This window comes from Sitophilus oryzae, unplaced genomic scaffold (genome assembly GCF_002938485.1).
Source record: "Sitophilus oryzae breed Bouriz unplaced genomic scaffold, Soryzae_2.0 scaffold_864_pilon_pilon, whole genome shotgun sequence".
Taxonomy (NCBI): Eukaryota; Metazoa; Arthropoda; class Insecta; order Coleoptera; family Curculionidae; genus Sitophilus; species Sitophilus oryzae.
Window position 1 is genome coordinate 721,579 of NW_022147488.1, and position 24,690 is coordinate 746,268.

Genomic DNA, 24,690 nt, shown 5'->3' on the forward strand with positions numbered 1-24,690 from the left:
ATGTCGGTCTGTTATTAAAGGGTTCCCTCGATTCTTCGCAACAGTCGGTACAGGCGCGACCAACGCCAGATGGAGGAAGAGGAAGAAATGTGGTTTAACGAAGATGATGCGTTCGACCACAGTCACGACGCATTCGATCACAGTCCCTTGGAGAAAAAGTTGGATTCCGAACTGGAGAGTATAGGTGGTAAGTTTTTAGTTTACACTCTCTTCGCTCTCAAAAATTATAGGTGGAAACTGTTATTCTTAAATAACAGTTAGAACTGTTATTGTTATTTAAAAATAACAGCTAAAATATGCAACAGGTTTCTTATTGATTTTTACGCCAGACAAATTACGTAGATAATACTGTAATAGAGATGGAAACTGTTATTTTTTAATTTTATAACAACAGGAACTGTTATTGATACTTAAATATAACAGCTAAAATATACAGGGTTGTTCACCACATACGACACGGAGTATTGTGGCTAAACGATGATATTTTTACAAATTGTAAGTTTGGGGTTCGTTGAAGGACTATTAGAGCTACAATTTAAAAATATTTTTACAAGATACAGAGTGTCCCAAATAAATAAAAAATATCAAAGTTGTATTTTTTTAAATGGAACACCCTGTATATTATTACATTTTTAGTTTCTACGATTAAAATAAAGGTAAATTTGATTAAGGTTTATTATACTTAAACATTACGTTTTTGAAATATTTTCAATTTTGTGAAATTGCAGTAAAAATTTTAAAGCTTTATTTCTCCAAGGGTATCAATGTTTTTAATACTAAATATTTAATGAAGTTTATTTATTGATCAGTTATTGTGTTGCAATAATAAAAATAATACTACTTTATAGAGAGTGTCTAAAAATTTACTTTAAATAATTATTAACTTCAAACGGCAACAACTTCTTTAATTTAAATAGAATGCCCTGTATATTTTAGGAGAATCAGATGCACAATTAAATTGTCTATCAAATTGCATTATACCATTTTTTACCTATCCCTTCAAGTTTTAGTAGAAAATGCATTTTCTTATAATTTAGACCTCATTTATCAATATATCCATGGAATATTGACATTTTAGATTGTTTTTAAAGCAACAAATGTACAAAATGTACAGACTAGTAATATTATCGTTTTTAGCAAAACGATAATATTACTAGCCCATTTGTATGCAAAAAAAACTATTTAAATCTTTATAAAAGAGTATACCATTAATTAAATATAACACCATTATTTCCGCCCATATACTAATTAATTACATACTTAATTGTGTTCGTTAATAAATTATTATAAATAAATGTGGATTTGAGTCAGAAATCAATATAATAATAAGTTATCAAATTCAAGTCTCTGATATAAATAAGCATTTATTAAAAAATGAAATATCATTTTTAAGGTGTTACTTTTTATCACACTGTCTAATGCCCATACAAAATTCAGTTTTTTAGTATTTGGAGCAATTATTATTAATCAACGCAAATAGTCAGTTAATGTAGTTTGAATACTGGAATCATATTAATTAATCCTCTTGAACAAATATTTAAACAGTTTTTTTTATTTTTTAATGAAATAAACGAATTATATCGACAATATTAGTATCTGTACTCTTAAAAATTTGGTACATATTTAAAAATAATCTAAAATGTCAATAGTCCATGGGTATATTGATAAATAAGTTCTAAATTACAAGAAAATGCATTTTCTACGGAAACTTAAAGAGATTGGGAAAAAATTTGATAGACAATTAAATTGTGCATCTGATTCTCGTAAAATATAGAGGGTGTTCCATTTAAATTAAACAAGTTATTGCCGTTTGAAGCTAATAATTATTTAAAATAAATTTTTAGACACTCTGTATAAGGTAGTATTATTTTTATTATTGCAACACAATAACTGATCAGTAAATAAACTTCAGTAAATATTTAGTATTAAAACTATGATACCCTTTGGAGAAATGAAGCCTTAAAATTTTTGCTGCAATTTCACAAAATTGAAAATATTTCAAAACGGTAAGGTTTAAGTATAATAAACCTTAATCAAATTTACCTTTATTTTAATCGTAGAAACTAAAAATGTAATAATATACAGGGTGTTCCATTTAAAAAAATACAACTTTGATATTTTTTACTTATTTGGGACACTCTGTATCTTGTAAAATTATTTTTAAATTGTACCTCTAATAGTCCTTCATCGAACCCAAAACTTACAATTTGTAAAAATCTCATCGTTTAGCTACAATACTCCGTCGTATGTGGTGAACAACCCTGTATAACAAATTTTTTCCATAGTTTCAGACATAGTATGTAGATAGAGTAATAGATGTAGAAACTGTTATGTTTAAACAACAGTTAGAATTGTTATCGTTATTTTTTTAAATAATAGCTAAAAATATGTAACAGTTTTTTTTTATTTTTACGCCAGACAAATAACGTAGATAATAACGTAGAGAGTAACTGATTTGGAAATACTTATTTTTAAACAATAGTTGGAACTGGTATTGATATTTAAATATAACAGCTGAATTATGTACCAAGTTTCTTATTGATTTTTAGGTCAGTGAAATTATGTAGATACTAGAGTTATAGACTTGGAAACTGTTATTTTTAAACAACAGTTGGAACTATTATTGTTATTTAAAAATAACAGCTAAAATACGTAACGTTTTCTATTGATTGTTCTTATTAAAAGTTAACCTAACCATATAGACAAATTACGTAGATAATAGAGTTACTGATTTGGAAATACTTGTTTTTAAACAATAGTTGGAGCTGTTATTGATATTTAAATATTACAGTTAAAAATATATAGCAAGTTTCTTATTGATTTTTACGCCAGTGAAATTATGTAGATACTAGAGTTATAGATTTGGAAACTGTTATTTTTAAACAATAGTTGGAACTGTTATTGTTTATTGTTATTTAAAAATAACAACTAAAATATATAACATTTTTTATTGATAGTTCTTATTGAAGGTTAACATATCACAAAGAAAGGAGTATATTTAAAAAAAAAACATTTTTATTATGACAGTACAAAGACATTTACTTTATCTGTAGAATTATCGCTGTCAGTGCTCCGTTATTTTCGTAACTGTTATTTTTAGGTATCCACGACTTCTAAACTGTTATTTATCAATAAGAGACGTATAATAACTTGTTAAATAACAGCCCTGTATGTAATAGGCAAACCGCATTAGTCCATCTAAAGAATATATGATTTTGCCAGTGGCGGTGCGAGGTTTAGTACTTTGGGGTTGCACTGCACAACTGAACTTGTGTGTATGCACTTGTTTAGGAAGCCACTGGATTTTGACAAAGAATAAGTGATAGACAAAAAGTACATTGTGAATTACTGTGACGTCCATTGTGAATTGTGAATTACTGAGACGACTATAGGGAAATTGGAACAACTTTTGTTGCACGTCATCAATGACACCATGCGTCGTCTTATGGAGTTTGCTGGTGGTCGTATTATATTGTGCAACGAAAGTTATTTTAATTTCCCTATACAGCTGTCACTGTCTTGTATTCTTCTGCTGGACAAACTATACAAAATTCTATGATACACAAATCAGAAATAATGAGGAATTGTTAGAATGTCTCTTGTTTATTAAGAAAGTTTGATCTGTAGAGGGGTTTGAACTAAGATACATGTTGTTGGTATTTTTATTACAGATGAAAAAACGACGGAGAAGAGTTTAGAGTCGGAGAGTATGGAAAAGAATTTGTATTCTGAGAGCGTGGAAAAGAGTACGGTCGTTTCGGATAATATACTAATGGATAAGGACTTCGGTTCAGAGATTATTAAAAAGAATTTGTATTTGGAAAGTATATGTGTCAGAGTGAATGAGAAGAAATCGTCTCCGTTCCGAACACAATCTAGTACAGAAGTAAATGGGCCTAGTAAGCAAGTAAGTCATTTAATTAGTGTAATTTATTAGGTTTATATTTTGCAATTATTAAAAAAATATTTCTTTGAGTGTGGTAGACAATGATTCAGTATTGATACTAGCAGATTTTTGGACTATACATTGTCCTTATTTATTTCTACTTACACAACGTTTAGGTCAGATGTATCACTAACTGTTATCAAGTGTAAACTAAACTAATTCCTAAAACTACTGAGCTTTTATACTACAGCCAGGCAAAAAAACATGGAAAAAATGGAAGTCGGAAATTCTATTAGTATCAATATTCGAAAATAGTTCGGTGATTGTTCAGAACTATACCGGGTGGCTCACCCCTATAACTTATTTTATTTTTTCAGATAAAAAAACGAGATTTGGTATGTTAGTATGTATATGACATAAATTAGGATTGATTGACGTATTCAATTGTTTTTGGTCATTTCCTGTTTCACCGGAAATGACTTGATTTTTTTGATTGATTTTTTCAACACCCTCGGTATTTTTTTACTTTAATCGATAGAATATGACACTTTGAATAGAATGACATATCATATGTCAACTTTTGACATTTTCGCATATGGTTTACTTGACATTGTAACATGCGGTTCATAACGACAATTTGACTCGAAATAGCAAGTGTGTGGTACCATTATTCTTAAAAAAATGCTTTTCTCTTGTTGAGATATGATTAAAAATACGATTTGGGCATCTTTTAACCGGCCAGGACAAGACACGAAAAACATTAGACTGTCTATTTCTATTTTAATAAATCTATTTTTCCAAGGCCCCTTTATTAAAAATTAGTGTTTTTAACACAGCCATGACAATCTAAATTGAAATTTAAAATACGATTTGTTTTTAAGCGAAATTGTCAAAATTTTACATATCATATGTAATTCTATTCAGAGTGTTATTTTCTATTGAATAAAATAAAAATATACCGAGGGTGCCATTTAAAAATCAAAAGTTATAGTTCTTTCCGGTGAAACAGGAAGTGACCAGAAACAATTGAACATGTTAATCAATCCTAATTTATGTCATATACTAACATACCCAATTTCTTTTTTCTATCTGAAAAAATAAAAAAGTTGTAGGGGTGTGCCACTTTTGAGACGCACCCGGTATAGATTATACCAAATAAACTTTTAGTCACGTGATTACCCGGCCCAGCGTTGCCGACTTTTACATATTTTCCTTTAATCAAAATATTTCTGGAAACCAAAATGTGAATTCAAAAAAACATGTAAACAAGTACCGTATGATCGAATAAAAACGGCGTCAGCGATGGCTATGAAATAAAGATCGCTGTCATTTTATATGTAAAATTATATGGGAAATGTCACCGATCGTCATTTCCAAGCCAACTGGACGCCATTTTTTTTCGATCATACGGTATTATTTAAATCAATGAAATTCACCTCCTTAATAGCACTTAAGGAACATAAAGGACCATTAATATCGCGTTCCCGTTTCAAATATTCTAATTGTACAATAAAGCGTTGTTTTTTTTTAATAAGGATGCAGGGGATGCACTCCAAAAACGTGGGGCCCATTAACTATTGCTGTAATACTTTCTTCTATACTAAGTGTGGATTGCATCGACTTACTATAATCGTAACTGGAGATTTTGACAATCAATAACCAGCCGTGGCGGCTTCACCAGCGAACGCCGAGCTCATGATCTACCAAAGTATAAAGATATGCTTTGCCATAGATAGGATTTCAGAGGGGCCCCACGTTTTTATTTTAGTCTAATATGCCTAAAAGCTATTCTGCCTAGTACTAAAATATTTCTGAACTAGAAGTTCAAAATACCTAATTGTTATTATTATTTTCTAGTTTTCAGTGCACATAAGATAAAACCGTTTAACTTAAAAGTTTTTTTACGGATTTTTTATTTGCAACTATTACTAACTATATTTTGAAGCGGATAATCGATTGTAAAAGTCATTAACTACGATTTCTGGCTATTTATGCTGTATTTTAATACCGAACAGTTACTAACAACAACTTTATGCAATGCAATTCATCTTTAGGCGCGTTTTTCTCTAAAGTAATAAAAAGTAAGTTAGTGCCTTTTGGCAGCAATGGGACGATATGTCCATTGTTGGCAACAATGAATTTAAAAATCGCGGCCTCGATGACGTAACTAAAAGTTTCTTAGGTATTGATAGTATTTTATTTAGCTTTGATAAAGCACCTGGAAATAAAATTCTAAACCTTGATGCTGTTAAGATAAAGCTTTAGTTAGTTCATTCTTATTAATTCCAACTAACTTCTAAATCCCAACTTAGTTGCAACCCCTGTGGACAAATATTGTTAAACCTAACTGCATAAAACAAGGTACTCAGGATACACAAACTAGTTGTAAACAGAATAATACTTCTTAAAACAGTTTATGAGGATCGAATTATGATAAATTTTTTACGCTGTAATTTAAACATTTTGATGAGGATTTCAATTTATTATTACTATGAGCCGTTTTATCTGTTTGTAGTTGAACAGTTTTCCTACGTCGCCAAAGGCAGCGTCGCCGCAACAGCCGGTGTTAAATAATAACGTGACGTCTCCACAGGGGGCGCCAGGCAACGCGCAGAAAGCACCCGAGAACAAAGTCGCCATCTTCAAAAGGGTAAGGGTAAGACGCTTAATGTTTACGTTGTCTTACCGACGAATTCACGAAATTTAAAGTAAAGTTTAAATTTTACGTTAATCCTAAGCTAATTTACTTCAGGAAGTAACGGCTGTTGTTAACTGTTATTTATACATAACAGTAACATACTCAGATGAAAAAAAATCGCAACGGAATTTTTTTAAATTTTTTTTATTTTTGGTCCTATTTTCAGGATTTTTTTGCAAACTGTATAGAGATATATCTACTTTAATTTATAAACTCAATTTTTTATAACCTTTAGTATTTGGCTTATTATACAGGGTTAATCAAAGGGTTGTTTTTTATCCTAACTTTAAAACACCCTGTGCAATAATTTCGTCAACAAATTTTCCTAAAACTTTATTTTTCGTTCAGAACCTGATGTCTTCTGAGCATTTTGTTTTTTGACATGATCTTGGCACCAACAATTTGCAATTTTTGCAATATCATTACTTTTTGATGTTATTTCTTTACATGACCAGGTGGCTTATGTGACTATTGTTGTAATCTCATATTGACAACTACATTTTGTATACCTACGATTGAATATGGTTCTTGGTGTCGAAGATTGTTTAAAAACCGTAGTTCTTGTTGAAGGTGGGCGAAATTATGAGCATATCTAAAAAATGTCTATACCGATGTGGCGGATTCATCTCTCCAAAAAAATTCTATTGTGTATTTCGCCACTGCAAGAAAATCTACAAAATAAAATAGTTATTTTTTCTAAATACTGCTGCGCTAATCCAACGGAAACTACTTGTAATACTTGGAAACTACGTGTAAATAAATTTGCCTAACGAACAAAAAAATGCTTAACGTTTCGGAAAGGTTATATCTTTCCGCCGCCGCGTCGGCAGCAAAAAAATTTTTCTTTATTCGTTGTATTTTTTTTATGAATAAAGAAAAATTTTTCTTTATCCTTTGTAATTTTTTTTGTTTGCGACGCCGACGTCGGAAAGAGATAAACTTTCCGAAACGTTTAGCATTTTTCTGTTGTGGAAGGGAATACAACAGATTCGTAGAAGGGGATACAACAGATTCGTCACGGTCGACACAATCAATACTTAATAAATTTTAAAGAAGGGCGAATATCATGCGTTCAGCTTTAACTATTTAATTACGTCTCGTGATACTTTATTTGTTTACTTATTAACGAGTCGTTGTAATTTTCTCTGTAGCTTGTAAATTTTTAAATTCAAGTTAAAAACGCTTGTACTTTTGGTAAAAATAAGTGGGATTGAGTTGGTGTTCGACAGTGGTCGCGCTATTAGAGCTCTGAATTCAAAAATCGATATCTCGAAATCCATTAGAAATAACTGATTGTAGTTTTTTTTCAAAAGCTTTCTTAATATTTTTGCTATATTTTCTTCGCAGACAGTATGTGAAAATCTTTACAAAAAAAAGTTACACGATTGCTGAAAATTGCTATGCTCTAAAAGTAAATGGACGGATTTTTTAAATTTTTGAATGAAAAAAAAACAAGCCTATCGAATTTTCTCATTTAAACATCTTGTAAAAGATCCGAACTTCAAAATAAAAAAAGTTTCAATATCTAAAGTGGTTCTTGAGTTATCGCGTGTTTTGTGTTAAAAAGAAATATCGCGTTTACTGATGTTTTCTTGTTATAAAAAATATGGACACCCTAACGATATCTTTGTAATTCCATTTCAGATGCTCAGAAACATATCTAATGATTTTATCTAGTAATCTTTTCGAAAAAAAAAGTCTTTTAAAAATAAGCGGTTGGCGATCGTGATTTTACTTTACTTGATAGGGAGAGGCGTACCGGAGAAATGTTGCAACGCCGCAACAGCACACCGTCGCATTTCTCTCACTCCGACTTAATAAGATCCCTATGCGATTTACTTCCACACATGTAAATACCGACTCAAAAGTAAGAGTTGCCAGCGCGGTATTTATATACAGTTTGTTAAATCATGAAAATAGGGTTAAAAATAAAAAAAGACTTTAAATTTGACGAAAAATTTCTCCGTTTCGTTTTTTTTTGCATATCTGAGTGTAGATTGATAAATAACATCCGGACTGTTATTTTAAAGCTCTGTATTTTTTTGTTTCAGGGTTTGGTGGATTACGAGGGCGGCGATTCGGACGAGGAGGACGAGAGCGACACCGGCGGGGGCGGGGAGAACGGCAGCAAAAGGCCACGCCTCTTGTAGTGACCCCCGTCCCGTTCCGTCTAGGAACGCCCCGTACTCTACGTCGTCGACCAGGAAGGTGGGTAGTACGAAACGAAAGCGCTAGAAAGCCACAAATCGTCAAAAGCGGTGCTTCACTGATTCAGATATTATGTATATCAAATACTATGCAGTTTTGTTTGCAGTATAGCTAATTTATTCTTCCGTTTTCCGATCTTTAGATATTGTTAAAAGTTGTTCATAGTTGTGTCAGTTTTTTTCATATGATATTATGGGAGAAGTAGTATACAGGGTTCGGCAATAGTGCGTCGGGCAACTGTAGCTCCTATAATAAAAAACTTTTATTTTTCAAAAAGTTTATTGAAAATACAAGAAATGTCCTGAAATCAAAACTATACTTATGTATTTACTATAGCTGGTCTCTACTTACTGTCCTATAAACATTGTAATCTTAAACCATACAGGGTGTTTAAAATTTTATGCCAAACTTTCTAAAATATAAAATTGTTTTTCTTCATTACAATTCTCTAAAATAAAATGGGAAAAACTAATTCATCATTTTTTAAATTTACCTGGGATTTACTATGTTCAGGTTGATGATGTGACACACGGCATAAGTATAATTTAACTAAAACTGTTAAATTTCTTAACCGAAAACCAACAATACAGAAATAAAAAGTTCGGTTAAGATTGAGTTTACTGATTGTTGAACTTCAGAATAAAATAAAAATAAAACACTAAATCACCACAATACACCAGAACACTTTTACTTTTACACTGGACGCGCGTTTTGCTAATCATGTTAGCATCCTCAGCAGATGATTAAGCCTAATTAAAGTAAGTTTTTTGTAAAGTCCGTAGGCTTCAATTTCAAGCATACTTTCTTTACTATACAGAAATTTGATTTCTAAATCAAGCCATTTTTGTTTTGCAAAAAGATTAGGTTATTAGGAGCAGATATTTGGTTTCTTAAATCATACAAACCAATTCAGTTTATCCTAGTTTTATTAAAGTTGATATTCCTAAAAGTAACGTTAGTGATAAGATAGAGAAAATTGCAAAACAAAAATGGCTTGATTTAGAAATCAAATTTCTGTAACAAAAGTAAAAGTGTTTTGGTGTATTGTGGTGATTTAGTGTTTTATTTTGCTGTGATTTTGATTTTGTGTTTTTGTTTTGGTGTTACAAAGTTTCCAACCCCCAACTGTAATATTGTTGAACTTCACAAAAATCTATCAACGAAATTTCAAAAATGGTATACCTAATAAAAAAAAACTTCAATAATCAATCAAAATCTATTTTGTGGTGCAATAACTATAAATTAGAAAACGTAAATGTCAAAGTAATGTCTAGACTAATAACGGAATTCTGAAGGTATTGGACTTACCATATCTATCTAATCTCTTGAGGCTTGTCACTTGGTGCGTTTGAACTACTATACAAGATCGATATTCAAGGCGCTGCACAGTGCTTCGAACATATGGCTCTAGAGGACAAAAATGCAAAACTACTCCTTTATTGTAGGCAATTTATTCAAACTAGGTTTATTTGACACAAATGATGAGTACTCTCATTGTACTAAATGATGATGTTCTTAGTCCCGCGTTTATGAAAAAAAATCTTATAAATAATGAAAATGTTGGAGCTGTGTTCCATCTAAGGAAATAATAATTTATAGTATGAAAACGGTGTAAGTATTAAATAAATCCCTGTGATAACATGATGCCTACAATATAAGCCTAATATAAGATAAAAATGTTTTTCTTTAATGAAAAAGAAACATTAATGTTATATTTAATTAAAAAAAAAACTTAAGATACTATAAATTTACTTTAGGACAACAAAATGCATAGATCGTAACTACTCTGATTCAGAAGAATCACTGCTGACAGAATCTTCCAAATCTATAGTATCCAAATCACAGTTAGATGAACTATCCTCACATATAAGATATTTCTGTACATTATTTTCTAATATGTTACTTTTTCGCGTTGTTACTGTTCTTTTTGTTGGTATGAGGGGTTCGGATGTTAATAGTTACCTCTTTAATAGACCATATCCATATATTATTTTTTCCTTTTCTTGGGTATGATGTTTTATAATAAATTGAAAGATGGAAACTTTTTTATGCGACGTTTCGCTCCAACATAGTGGGCTTTTTCAGGCACCAGTTGTGTCTCATTTGACTGGAAGGTTCATCAATATCTAATAAAGAACACATTTTTTGAAATACAAATAATTTTGAGTTATGTCCTTATGATCAAGCCAAGTATTAACCAGATCGGCATTGCTTATCAATTTTACTCCATCTGAAAAGTATTATAAAATAAAATTCGTCGCTAGCAGACGCAGGTGAACTATATAAAAATTAAAAGTGTATAAATATGACAACAAAAATATTCAATAAATACGATATGTTTTGATATGTTTTTTTTAATGCCTTTTTGAAGTTTGAAAACGTAAAATTTTTATACCCATTTAGAAACCATCTTAAAAAATAAATAAAAACTAAACAATCACGAACTTGTTTAGAAATAAATTTAAAGTACATACCTTGTTTAACAATATCTATAGTGGCTTTCAATTAAGTATGTATCGTTTAGCTCCATAATATACAGAACTACTATGAATGTTATTCTTTTCACTGTTAAGATAATGATCGCAAAATTTATTTTTAGTAAAAATATTTGCTAACAAAAATCGCTGTATATGAAAAATAATATACAGGATGGTTGAACATTGCTATAAGTATAAAATTACATATACAGATATTAGTAAATTTTAACTTTTTTTTTCGATTTTTGTCCATGGGACGAAGCACTGTGCGCTGCTCGGATGTACCGATCTGGTCATCGAAACTCCGTTGTCTGGATTTTAACGTGTAAGACAGTGATGTAGACAGCTTAATGGAAAATCATATGTATTAAAAAGAGATAAAAATGGGGTTGATACATTTCTTCCATGCGGTATTAACGCATTTTGCATCAAAATTTCAAACTGCACAAGTAGGCGTATATGAAAAATGTTGCATCTAGGGTTGGAACTTTATTTTTCACAATTAGTTACTCATTTTACTACAGAAGAGATTATATTTAGCTTAGATATATTATCTTAATTTCAGTAGTATACATGAACGTTTTTAAAATGGGAAATTAAAATAACTTTCGTTGCACATCATAATACAACCACCAGCAAACTCCATAAGACGACGCATGGTGTCATTGATGACGTGCAACGAAAGTTGTTCCAATTTTCCTATAGGTTATTTTTTTAAACACTCATTTTCCTACAAATGTAAAAACCGGCAACACTGTATGCCTCTTTTTATTTTCTCTCTCTGTCTGTCAACCGGTCATTTATATTTATCTGTGTCGCATGCATTAAAATACAGACCGCGCAGATGAAGCGAACAGACCTAGTATAGCATTAATGGTTTATTTTTTTGTTTACATCTACCAGTGAAGCACTGTTTTTATTTGAACGATTGACTGGTAAAAGACAAGTAAATAGTGACGATTGAAGACATTAAATGATCTCAGTGTTTATCTTAATACGTTTATACACGAATATAATAATACACAGTGTTGGATGAGTGTTGAAAGAAGTAAGATTTTGTTTATAATCTTCTATAATGTAGTGTACAAAAGGTGGTGTCATGCTTTATATATATCGTGCGCGTTAGTATTACGGGGTTTGAGTTAATAGTAGCAAGTTAAAGCTTCTAGTGTAATATAATAAGAAAAGTTTTAAACGCCTAGAAATGAAAAAAATCATTTTTTTAGTATGTAACGTAGTTTCTGTCTTTGTTATATTATATTTATTATAGTGTTACAGAGCTACCATAATATAGGCTGTGGGCAAGAACAGTTAACCTAAAAGGACTGCTCATTCAGCCAAAAGTGTCTGCCAGGTGCATGCGAAAACTCCTGGCTTTGTGACGTCATTGCTGGTCATTGTGTCATGGTTATTAGTCCTTATCCGGCAACCAATAATACACACACGTGCATTATTGGTTGCCGGATGCAACACGTTCATTATTTAGTTTATTTATTTAAACACCTTATATGTATGCAGTATAGAGATGTTATTTGTCATTATTTTGCTCATTTTAAAGAAGGAAGGTGGTTAATGTATATGGCTGATATTTGGTAATATACCTATATTGCCTATATCAAGTGATTTTAGTCAAAGTTGCATTGATTATTGGTGTAAATTAAAAATTGTTTCATTTGCAGATTGCATGATCACTATCTAATTTGATGCATAAGTGAGAACCATAGCTTTACATGGAGAGAGCTCATTATTCTCAAATTCTACTCTCAAATCTTTTATTAAAATATCAGTTCTTAAATTGAATAACATTTTCATGGGGAAATAAACGTCTTGGGAAAATTTGTTAGCTTAATTACTGTAACATATTAGAAATAAAAAAAAACAAATTTATAATAGTTCTAATTTTATTAGAATGTTGCAGTTTCGATTACGGCCTATAAGAATAAACTGCAAGAAACTATGGCTGTTCTATGTCAAGAAAATACAATAATTACAACAATACAATACAATAATTTTAACAATAAACAATACCACATTGTACAGGTTAGTAGTAAGTACTACAAAATAAATATAAAACCCTTAACCAACAGTCAATACATATTTACTTAAGTAAGACCAAAAACAAAATAAATAAAGCCTTAAACCAATAATCTCTTTCATTTTGTTGGGAATAATTCTTGCTTATCCGTTTTCCTTTTATGGCTCATTATATGGTCTTTTTATTGAACTAAACCTTCTCTGTTCATTTAGAACAATAATTGCTGATGTGTCCTAAAAATAAAAAGAGACTATTTGGCATAGTGTTTTTTTTTCATTTCTATGTTACCTACCTGGCTGATTTACTATGATTACGATAATAATTGTAAGTTTTTTTCCACATAGTCATTATATTTTCTTGGCTTGGCGAATGCATAATTTATCTTGATCTTCTGTTTTTCATACCACAGTTTATAACTTTCCTTTGTAGCAAAGTCATAGGCAAAGTTATGTGTTTCCATTTCCAATTTTACTTCATGGTGTTTACCTTCAAATGTTGTTGCAATATACTGCAACTTCCACAAACTATACAGACTACCATATTTAGAGTACACAGTGGGCAAATAATACGTTTCTTCTTATTATAGTGTTTTTCACAAAATTAAGTGAAACAACACAAATTAAAAATAATCCAGTCTGTAATATTAATTATGAAAGTTCTATGAATCGCTGGATCCCCAAAACGCATTCACAAATTGTAAATCTTCTTTAAATGCTATTAGTATTTTTTGTATTGTTTAAAAATACAGGAATGCTGTTGAGTTTTTAACTTTGTTAACTTGATATTTATAAAAGTGCCGTTGTTTACAAAGTCCATTAGCGGCAAAGTTCAGCTGAGTTTGACGTAGACCGCGGTTGCGCGGTTCAGCTTCCGAGTATTTTGTCCTTAGAGAAGGAAAGAGAGACTCCCTTTCCTTGTCTCGTGAGTTTTAGTGTCGTCTATTTAGTAAGCACTTTGTCACAATCCACAACACAAAATGAACGTATTCATACACTCTATAGCTCTAAAAACTTTAAAAACACCTTTTTCTCAGCTGTTATTTTTATAAGTTTACCATAGGCAACTAATAATACACACTATCATGACAAGGACTACAATGACGTCACAACTGTCAGCTGAAGCGCGGGAAGAGGTGAACGTACGTCTTATGAGGATGAGCGATCCTATTAGTTTATCGTTCTTGGGCTGTGGGTGCAAGGTATGACAGGAAATCACAATAGCATTTTCCTATTTTTCTTTGTAAAAAAAATGAAATTTAATTACAGTTCAATGGTCATTTTAAAAATAACGAATTTAAATAAATCTTTAATAAAAATATTTAAAAAAGTATTAAGCTTTATTTATTATAAATTTTTTTTGTACAATATTACAGGAAATGAAAACTTTATATTTATTCCTAAAGGTTCGGAAAAAAAATTAAGATTAAAGCATAGTCTACACGTAATGTTTTACGTGTCAGTTAAAGCGGAAGACTATCTAGAGAACTGACGTGGTTCTATAGACGTGTCCCCCTAGATCATATATACTTACGTGGATAAATCAACGCCATAAGCTTAGCATTAAAAAATATGTCTCCAACATCACGACATGCCATTTTGAAATCTTCTTTATGGCACTTATGAAACGTTCAATAGAATTGTCTTTCTCGAGGACCTTACTTTGCGCATGCTCATTAAAAGTTGAACGTATTTCCAAAATAAGCACAATTTTATACGGTTTAGAAAGTACAAATTATACATTGTTATGGAAACTTTTCATTGTCATCATATTGTCATAATCTTATTTCCATTGTGTAACGACGTTTGTTTTTTGCGTTTTTTATTTTAACCATTGTATTAATTATTATTCTTTTATCGACCGCTTTTGGATGCAAGCGTGTTCAGTGAGAAGTTAATTTTAAGTTTGTGCAATTATATTTCTATTTTTTATTCGTTGGGTTTTCTAACTACTCGTAAAAATGACAACAAAGTGTTTGGTGTGTGGAAATTCTAAAATAAATGTCCCCGAATTATCTTTTCACAGGCAAGTAAAGTGTTCAGTTGTTCTTTTGTGTATGTTAAACCACATGCATACTTTCTGGTTGGATTTCCTAAGAATATTGATATTCGTACGGAGTGGCTAATCTATTTTTTATATAATTTAATTTTTGTGACAGTAACATTCAATTTATTGTTCAAATATACATACAGTGTGTCCGTAAAGTAACGGATAAATTCATTTAAAATTCAACCGTTTTTTTTTTGGAAAAACGCTCGGACACGTCAATCTTAATTTTTAGAGGCGCTACTTTTAAACTAATTTGCTGTTATACAGGGTGGCCCAAAAAAAAGATATCACGTGACACTTCAATTTTTTAAATGGAATGCCCCGTATATTTTGATGAATATCGATAGAGCTCATCGAGACGAATTCAACGATATAGGGGTTAATAGGTCTATCTTGAACCGTTTGTTTACAAAAATAATAAAAAACTTTACACTATCAAAAAACATCTTAATATTTTTTTTTGACTAACTGCAGGTAGGCACACGCTAAGTAAACACCAGTCTTATTGTTAGCCTTGTCACTTGAGTGTCAGAGCATTTTGTTATCAATTAAACATTCCTTTGCCTTGAAGTACAATGCCGTTATCACTTACACAAAGAATTGAAGTTTTAATGATGATTGGATATGGGGACCGAGTACGCACACAGAAAGAAGTATGCGTTTTGTTCAATAATAAATATCCTGAAATGAACATATCTCAATCAACAGTAAGTAGAATAGAAAATAAATTCCGAGAAACCGGTTCTGTTGATAATTTGTCAAAAAGCGGACGTCCTTCTGTCAGTGAGGAAGCCAAAACGAACATTTTTTTATCTTTCGAAGAAAATCCACATAATAGTGTCCGTCAGGTTGGTCGAGAATATAATGTTTCGAAAAGCTGTGTTCACAGCTTGCTAAGACTGGAGAGGTGGCACCCATACAAAATGAAGTTAGTACAGGAGTTATCCGAAGATGATCCAGATCGTAGAATGCAGTTTTGCCAAATATTGATGGATAGGTGCAATAATGATCCATTATTCGTAAAACGTATAATCTTCTCAGATGAATCTACATTTACTTTAAACGGAGAAGTCAATCGCCAAAACGTACGATATTGGTCCAACGAAAACCCTAGGTGGATGAGAGAAAGCCACACCCAATATCCTCAGAAAATCAACGTTTGGGCGGGCATTGTAGAGAATCGTATTATTGGGCCTTATTTTTTTGACGACACTCTAACTGGGATCAGGTATCTTCAATTTCTGCAGACTTATCTTATACCTACACTAAGGGGATTATTTCCAAATAGAAATAATCCTGAAATGTCACACGAAAATTTGTGGTATCAACAAGATGGCGCACCGCCACATTATGCAGTTTATGTGAGACGTTTCCTAGATCAAGTTTTTCCAGGGAAGTGGATTGGAAGGCGAGGAAGTATCGAATGGCCGCCAAGGTCACCTGACCTCACACCCCTTGATTTTTTCCTCTGGGGTCACCTGAAGAACGTCGTATTCAAAACTAAACCTGATAATCTCGAAGAACTAAAAAACAGGATTCGAAGAGAATGCGATAACATTTCTCGAGAAACTATAAGCAGGGTTCAAGAGGAATTCATTAACCGCTTAGGTTTCTGTCAAGCTCAAGAGGGATTTCAATTCGAACACTTTATTAAATAATAAGTTATTACCTTATCACCATTTCTTAGCACTGTCATTAAAATAAATCATAATTGCTGAGCGTTGCAACAGCTGTAAAGTTTTTTATTTTTTGTAAACAAACGGTTCAAGATAGACCTATTAACCCCTATATCGTTGAATTCGTCTCGATGAGCTCTATCGATATTCATTAAAATATACGGGGCATTCCATTTAAAAAATTGAAGTGTCACGTGATATCTTTTTTTTGGGCCACCCTGTATAACAGCAAATTAGTTTAAAAGTAGCGGCTCTAAAAATTAAGATTGACGTGTCCGAGCGTTTTTCCAAAAAAAAACGGTTGAATTTTAAATGAATTTATCCGTTACTTTACGGACACACTGTATGCATTTTACAAATTAAATTTTAAAAATTAATATTCAAATTTGGCGCGTGGACTATAGGTTCTCGACAAGGATAGATAGAGTAGAAGCACCGCGTGTGCAACAAAAAAAGAAGATAAATGGAAGTCGTTGATGTGTTTGCGACAGTTTCCGTAGTGATTTACTTATCCACGTAAGTATATATGATCTAGGGTAAAACGACAGTTTTGTTGTAATACTGAATGATGAACTGGCAGGTAAAACATGTGTAGAGCTAGGGGCTTAATGTAAAAAGGTTTAAAATTATTAGTATCTAATACTTAACTTGCTGATTTTGAATCAACAAGTCTTTTGGAAACCATGTATACAAGGTAGCGTTTTTATTTAATTTTTCTTGTAAATAAGGCGTAATAGAAAGTAGCATGTTCGTGTGAGAAAGTAGCAAGTAGTGACTAAGTCTTTTATTTTTCTAGAAATATACAAATTAAAAAAAAAGGTTTTTTAGCAATTTATAATATCTATAGCCTACATATTATTTGCCATTCCTGTACAGTGTAGTTTTATTTTTGTTAATTTATTATGTTGGTCATATTTTAAGCTGGCGATTGTTCAAATGTTTTTTCGACGGGCTGTACATACAATCAACGTATACAGGGTGTCCCCCTGTGTGTATTTTTGGAATGAAAATAAGTTAATTGAACACAATTTATCTTTATACAAAAGTGCTTCGTATGTCCGTTAGAAGACACGATTTAAAAATATATTCACACGTTATTGCCAAAAAATTATTTTGTGACATTGACATTATATTTCATATTTTCGCCAATTATATTATCACGCACTAGATGTAACGCTTAATGCGAGATGATTTTTTTTAAAAATTATGCGAGATGGCGTTTTTTTACAAGAGACAAAAAATGTGAAGTTTATTACGAGGCATGTTTTTTAAGTAAGTACCGTTTTGGAATTAAAAAAAAAACGTGCAAAGATATCGCAATAATTTTATTTTTACATGAAAGCCTGTACCTTAATCTACTTTTCTACATAATTTCCGTGAATATTGAGGCACTTGTCATAACGTGGCACCAGTTTTTCAATACCCTCCTCATAAAATTCTGCCGCCTGACTGGTTAACCACTGTATCACAACTGTTTTGACTTCGTTATCGTCTTGAAGACGCTGACCGCCCAGGTGTTTCTTCAAGTGCAGGAATAAATGGTAGTCACTGGGCGCCAGATCAAGGCTGTATGGAGGATGATCTCGAGTTTCCCATTTAAAAGATTTGATGAGATCTTTGGTCCGATTAGCCACATGTGGACGGGCATTGTCATGCTGCAAAACAATACCCTTACTCAACTTGCCACGTCTTTTGTTTTGGATTGCACGGCGCAGATTGTTCAATGTCTCACAATAAGATGCCGCATTGATTGTCTCATTACGAGGCAGAAACTCCACTAGCAATACTCCTTTTCTGTCCAAAAAAACTGTGCACATGATTTTCCGGGCAGAAATTGTTTGCTTAAACTTCACAGTTTTGGGTGATGATGAATGTCGCCATTCCATGAACTGTTGTTTCGATTCTGGTGTGACGTAGGCCACCCATGTTTCGTCACCAGTAACAATTTTGTCTAAAAAATCTTCACCTTCATTGTGGTACTGCTCAAGGAAAGTCAATGCACTGCCTAAACGTTGGGTTTTGTGCAAATCCGTCAACATTTTCGGAACCCAACGTGAACACAATTTCCGGTAATTCAAGTTCTCGGTCACAATGCGATACAAAACACTACGAGAACATTGAGGAAAGTAGTCGCACAATGATGAAATTGTAAAGCGTCTGTTTTCTTTCACCTTTTCGTCCACTTTCTGCACCAAATCTTCATTAACGACCGAAGGACGCCCACTCCGTTCTTCATCATGCACATTTGTGCGGCCATCTTTAAATGCTCTCACCCATTTCCTTACTATTCCATCACTCATAATGTTTTGTCCGTAAACTTCACAGATCTCACGATGAATATCGATCGGTTTTACGCCTTTAGCACTAAGAAATCGTATGACAGCCCGTACTTCACAATCGGCGGGGCTCACGATTGTCGGAGGCATCTTAAACACTCAATAAACAACGTATACAATTAAGAATCAGACTGTACTGGCGTTTGTGCATAGACAAGAGATGTAGGTAACCAGCGCGCATGCGCGGAACGCCGACCGTAGCGCTGCGGCGGCGGAATCGCAAAACGGTACTTACTTAAAAAACATGCCTCGTATATAAAATAAATATTTATACTAAAATGTATGTAAAGGTGGGGGTAGTTTTTACCCTCCCCGTACTTTTACTTGATTTTTGTGAAAGTCGAATGTTAAAGTATTTAGCAAAACATAGACACTCCCAATCCCATTCAAATCGGATTAACGGTTCTTGAAATATCTTAAAAAATGTGTTTATTTTTTTTTAAGTTTGATGCCCTCTAACGGACAACTGAAGCACTTTTGTATAGAGGCAAATTGTGTCCCATTAGCTTATTTTGATTACAAAAATACGTACTAGTTCTATGTGCACGGAATATTGGGACACCCCGTATCATGGCAAACTTATTTTATCCTCTAAAAAGGAAAAGAATATGAACAAAACTTTTTGTAAAATCGAAATAAACTTCCAGTATTAGGTGTAATAATATATTCTGGAAAGAATGAAATAATAATATTTATGGTTTTATGAGAATATAATCCTTTGTTTTATAATTATAAACATCAAATTAATTCGTCGGTGTTTAATAAAATTATCAGATACAGTATGGTCGAATGAAAACGACACCACAATAACAGACATAGCAAACATTTTAGTTTTGAACTTTACTATGTCTATCGCTGAAAGTACATGATAAATGTTGAAATTACTAGATAAAAAAATAGTTTTTAATTGTTTTCATTTGTCTACCATACGATTGAAAAAAAACCGACATTACAGTGGTCTTTGGACCGTATTCATAGTCGAGCGCCAGCCGCCCGCCGAAAAGAAGCGCTCGCTGAAGATTTCTCCGGCGAGCGCTTCGATATCGGGAGAGAAAAAAAGCTCTTTCATAGTCGGCCGCCAGCGCACCGCTGGCTGGCGAAAATGACGGCGCGTCGCCGACAAAATTTCACTTCGGGTGGAGGATTTTAACAATAGGGAACATGTTTTCTTCCTTTTTCTACACAAAATCGGTTATACGAACTTTAACATTCTCTAAATATTTAAATATTAATAATTTAGATATTTTATTGATATTGAGTAATTTAAATATTTTATTGATGTGTCCATTATTTTGTTATAATTTGTTTTAAAGTAATGAATAATATCTTCATAATCCTTCACTTATAGTAAAAAGATTTACAATTTTTTATATACATATTTTTTTGGCTAGGTATATTTTTGGGCCATAATAAAAAGGATATTAAGTTAATAATTTATATAATGAGGAATTCCGTAGGTCTGTTCGGTTATTTGAAAGTTTTATGGATTCGTTTTTATTATGTTTATAAATTTTTATAGACCTTAACCTTAACTTATTGGTGCTGTGTTAAGGATTTTAAAATTATTTTAAGGGAAAATATGACCAGTATAGAAGTAATTTATATTTTTAAATTGACTCTATTTTTTTTGTGTAGATGACTGATGTTTTGTGAATTTGGTATATTTTTTCCACAGTTTGTGTAAATTACAAAGAGAATTAATGTAATAAACGTAAACACAATAGGAAAAATAAAAAATTATAAACATAACAAAAACAAAACAATAAAACATTTAAATGGTCAAATAGACGGACGGAATTCATATGACTCAAATGTAATGAATAATGGCCTCAAAAATACGAATGTCATCGTTCTCGTCGATTTGTGCATTTAGTTGTACATTTAATCGTCACAATATTATAAATATCCATAATTAATTCAGTTTGCTTGGTGCTTCTTTCAACTAGAGAAATAAACAAGACTAAATTGGCGGACCGCCCGGAGATGGTAAGGACATGCTCCAGTCGCCGGCCGAAAATCACCGGATGGGGTTTAAACTGCGCAAGTGTTCTTCGCCTGGAGATCGACTATGAAACGGAAAAAAATACTTATCCAACCGCCCGCCGGCGAGAGAGCGGTTACTCTCTATGACGGATGTGCGCACGCGTTACTCGGAGAGCGCTCGACTCTGAAATAAGAACGAAGAATTTCGAGAAAGCTCCCACCAGCGAGAGGCTGGCGGTCGACTATGAATACGGCCGTTTGAAATTCAATTTCGTTAAATTTTCTAAAGTATATGTGGTATATCAGTACATAGATTATTATATTTCAAAGACTCGCTATCAGGTCGTTTGTAGTTTCGATATTCTATTATAATACCATACGATCGAAAAAAAAACAGCATCATAGACGGCTTGAGAATGACAGTCGACGATAATTTTGGCGAGGTCAAGCCCTAGACGTCATTACTTGGCCCGTACTCATCTTTATTTTTTAATGGTGCTTACTGCCCGTTGGCTTTAAAAGGTTGTAATTTTTTAGGAATAGATTTGCTTGTCTGGCAGTGGCGACTCGTGAGCATATAGGAAGGTGAAGGGCTACATTAGGTTAATAATTTTGTTTAAATACGAATACATTTTCTCATCTATCAATCATTATCCTGCGACGCGTTGTCCTTTTTTTTAAATGGTAAAAAGTTTAGTATAGTGTATAAAATGAATAACTTTTAATTTTGACCATTATTTTTTACCAACATGGCAAATATAAAATTCCTCTGTCAAAAAAATTACTGATATTCTTTAAATTGAGTGCCTGAACGAATCAGATAGGTAACTCTTTTTACTTTCGTGAAATAGAAAAGGAAATTAATAAAATAAGTGACAGTTCTTTCTCTTCTTGCAAAAATCAACACGAAATGTCATAATTGTCAAAAGTAAATTGTCATATCAGCTTTTGACATTTCTAAATATCAGACCAATGCCGTCTCTAATAAACAGCCTCGGAGCGAAATTTATGACGTCACGCTAGTTAGATACTACGGATTAATAAATATGTTGTAGAATACATGGAAAACATAATTATTCCTCGTATTTTTGGTTTGTATTTTAAAAATGATATAGTTTACATGAAATATACATAATATACAGTTAATAAATACAATATATATATATATATATATATATATATAGGTACCTATTTATAGTAATAAATACTTTGGCAAATGAACTAAACTATGAACCATACAAATGCAGCATATGTTTTACAATATATAAATAATGGATAGGTACATCTGATAATGGGTAAAATGTAAAATATTAATTCCTATAAAATAATTTTAATAACATGTCAATTTATAGTAAATGACGTCTAGAGATTGACCTCGCCAAAATTATCATCGATTGTCGTTCCTCGGCCGTCTTTGACGCCGTTTTTTTTTGGATCATACGGTATTACGGGTGCTAAAAATTTACTAGAATATTACTTTTTCTTTTGTTATTTGATCAGGGTATAATTAGATATTTTCTTAATTTTTTAGGTTAACCAAATATTGGAGCAATAGGAACGAAACTAAAAAAAAATTGGTGTTTATAGTTACGAATCAAAGGACGATGTTTGATTGTTGGTTCAAACATTGCAACATATACATATAAAAAACGCAAGAGACAAAATCCTATAGAACATTGTGAATTTTCCTTTAGGCTAAGACATACTATTAGAGGTAGAACAAAGAGTAATAGCGTTTAAATAATGTCAAAAAAAAAATAAAGTTAAACCTGTGTGAGTAGTATTCTCGATGGAGTGCTTAATATTTGTATAAATGCTAAACGCTTCGTACTGTATATTGAAAAATTGTTTGTAATTTTATTTTGATTTTCGTGATGATGCCCTTCACTTAGCTGTCGGTGGTAACAATATCTGTTTTTTTTTATTTCTTGGGGCTAGAGGGACATATAGGTATATTTATTGAAAATTATTTATTCTTTTAATTATGGTTAATTTATTTTACGTATATATTCTTAGTTCGAATTCTTAATAATGTCGGGTTATTTGTACATTCCTTCAGTTATTAGAACTCAAATTTACATAAAGTTTATGTAAAATTTTAAAGTTGTACAACATTATATTATTATTATAGAGATACAACAATTTAAAAAATAATTTATTTTAATAATCTTACGAAACAGCAAAGAATTGTTTTTATATTTAAATGCATTTTTTTAGATATACAGGGTGTTAGAGATGGTTTGAAAATGAAGATCGCTGTTATTTTATATGCAAAATCATCTATATACGAATATGACGTCACAATGTGTGTAGACATATTTTATTTTCAACTTTACCATAATCTGTTACTGAAGCTCTTGACAACGAAAGTGACAGTTGACAGTGAGTTATTTGAAACCCTTGGTAGATAAGCAAAAGCAACTACAAAAGTATTATTTATACTTTGCGACTTTAAAGAAAAAAAAAACGGCAGTGAGTGAGCTTGGAAAAAATAATCCATATAATTTTACATATGAAATGTCATTGATCTTCATTTCTAAGCCAGCTCTTACTGTTGTCGTTTTAATGTTTATCAAGCAAGGACTTTAGATAAGTGTCTTATCAGTTGTCAGTGTAGCTGTCAAGAAATTCAACTATTAAGCTTCAATGTAAGCATTCAGAAGCAACTGGACACTTTTTTTTTGATCATACGTTATATCTATTCTTACTGTATGAATTATTATTGTCAGACTGTTTTGATTTTACTGAATCAAGGTATACTCATGGTTCTTGAATTCTTGCTTAATACCTAACTTATTTTCAGATAATTTGACAGGAATGTACAACTAATTAGAACACGTTCTTGAAACAATATTGTTGCCAACATAAATAGTTTGAATAACTAGAATTGAAGGCTGCCTAAACGTTTTTTTTTATTTTGAACCTTATTTCAGTATGAAGCGTACTATTAATTTTTTCGAAACAACCAAAACAATATTGCCGTACTTTTTTTCTTATACCGGGTGCGTCTCAAAAGTGCCTCACCCCTATAACTTTTTTATTTTTATAGTTAAAAAAAAACGATATTTGGTATGTTAGTATATGACATAAATTGAAATTGATTGACGCATTCAATTGTTTTCGGTCACTTCCGGTTTCACCGGAAATGACTACAATTTTTGATTTTTAAATGGCACCCCCGGGTTTTTTTTTCGTTATTCGAACGAAAATGTCACTCTGAATAGAATGACATATCATATGTCAACTTTTGACATTTTCGCATATGGTTTATTTGAAATTATAACTTGCGGTTGGTAACGAAAATTTGACTTGAAATACCAAGTGTGTAGTATCAAATTATTCGTA

At 31.8% G+C, this 24,690-nt stretch overlaps 1 protein-coding gene across 5 annotated transcripts in view; it reads left to right on the forward strand.

Annotated features, from left to right (window-relative positions):
• LOC115890441 (serine/threonine-protein phosphatase 4 regulatory subunit 3) overlaps nt 1-23,103 on the forward strand; it is a 40,627-nt gene extending 17,524 nt beyond the window's left edge. For 2 of the 5 annotated variants that reach the window (XM_030910665.1, XM_030910667.1), the window contains exons 7-11: nt 21-187; nt 3,672-3,907; nt 6,402-6,542; nt 8,636-8,792; nt 22,877-23,103. In XM_030910665.1, coding sequence (XP_030766525.1) covers nt 21-187; nt 3,672-3,907; nt 6,402-6,542; nt 8,636-8,734 — 643 coding nt within the window. In that variant the 3' untranslated portion in view covers nt 8,735-8,792; nt 22,877-23,103. The remainder of the gene's footprint in view (nt 1-20; nt 188-3,671; nt 3,908-6,401; nt 6,543-8,635; nt 8,793-22,876) is intronic. The other 3 variants (XM_030910666.1, XM_030910669.1, XM_030910668.1) reach the window with 2 other exon arrangements.
• Nucleotides 23,104-24,690: the final 1,587 nt, after the last annotated feature.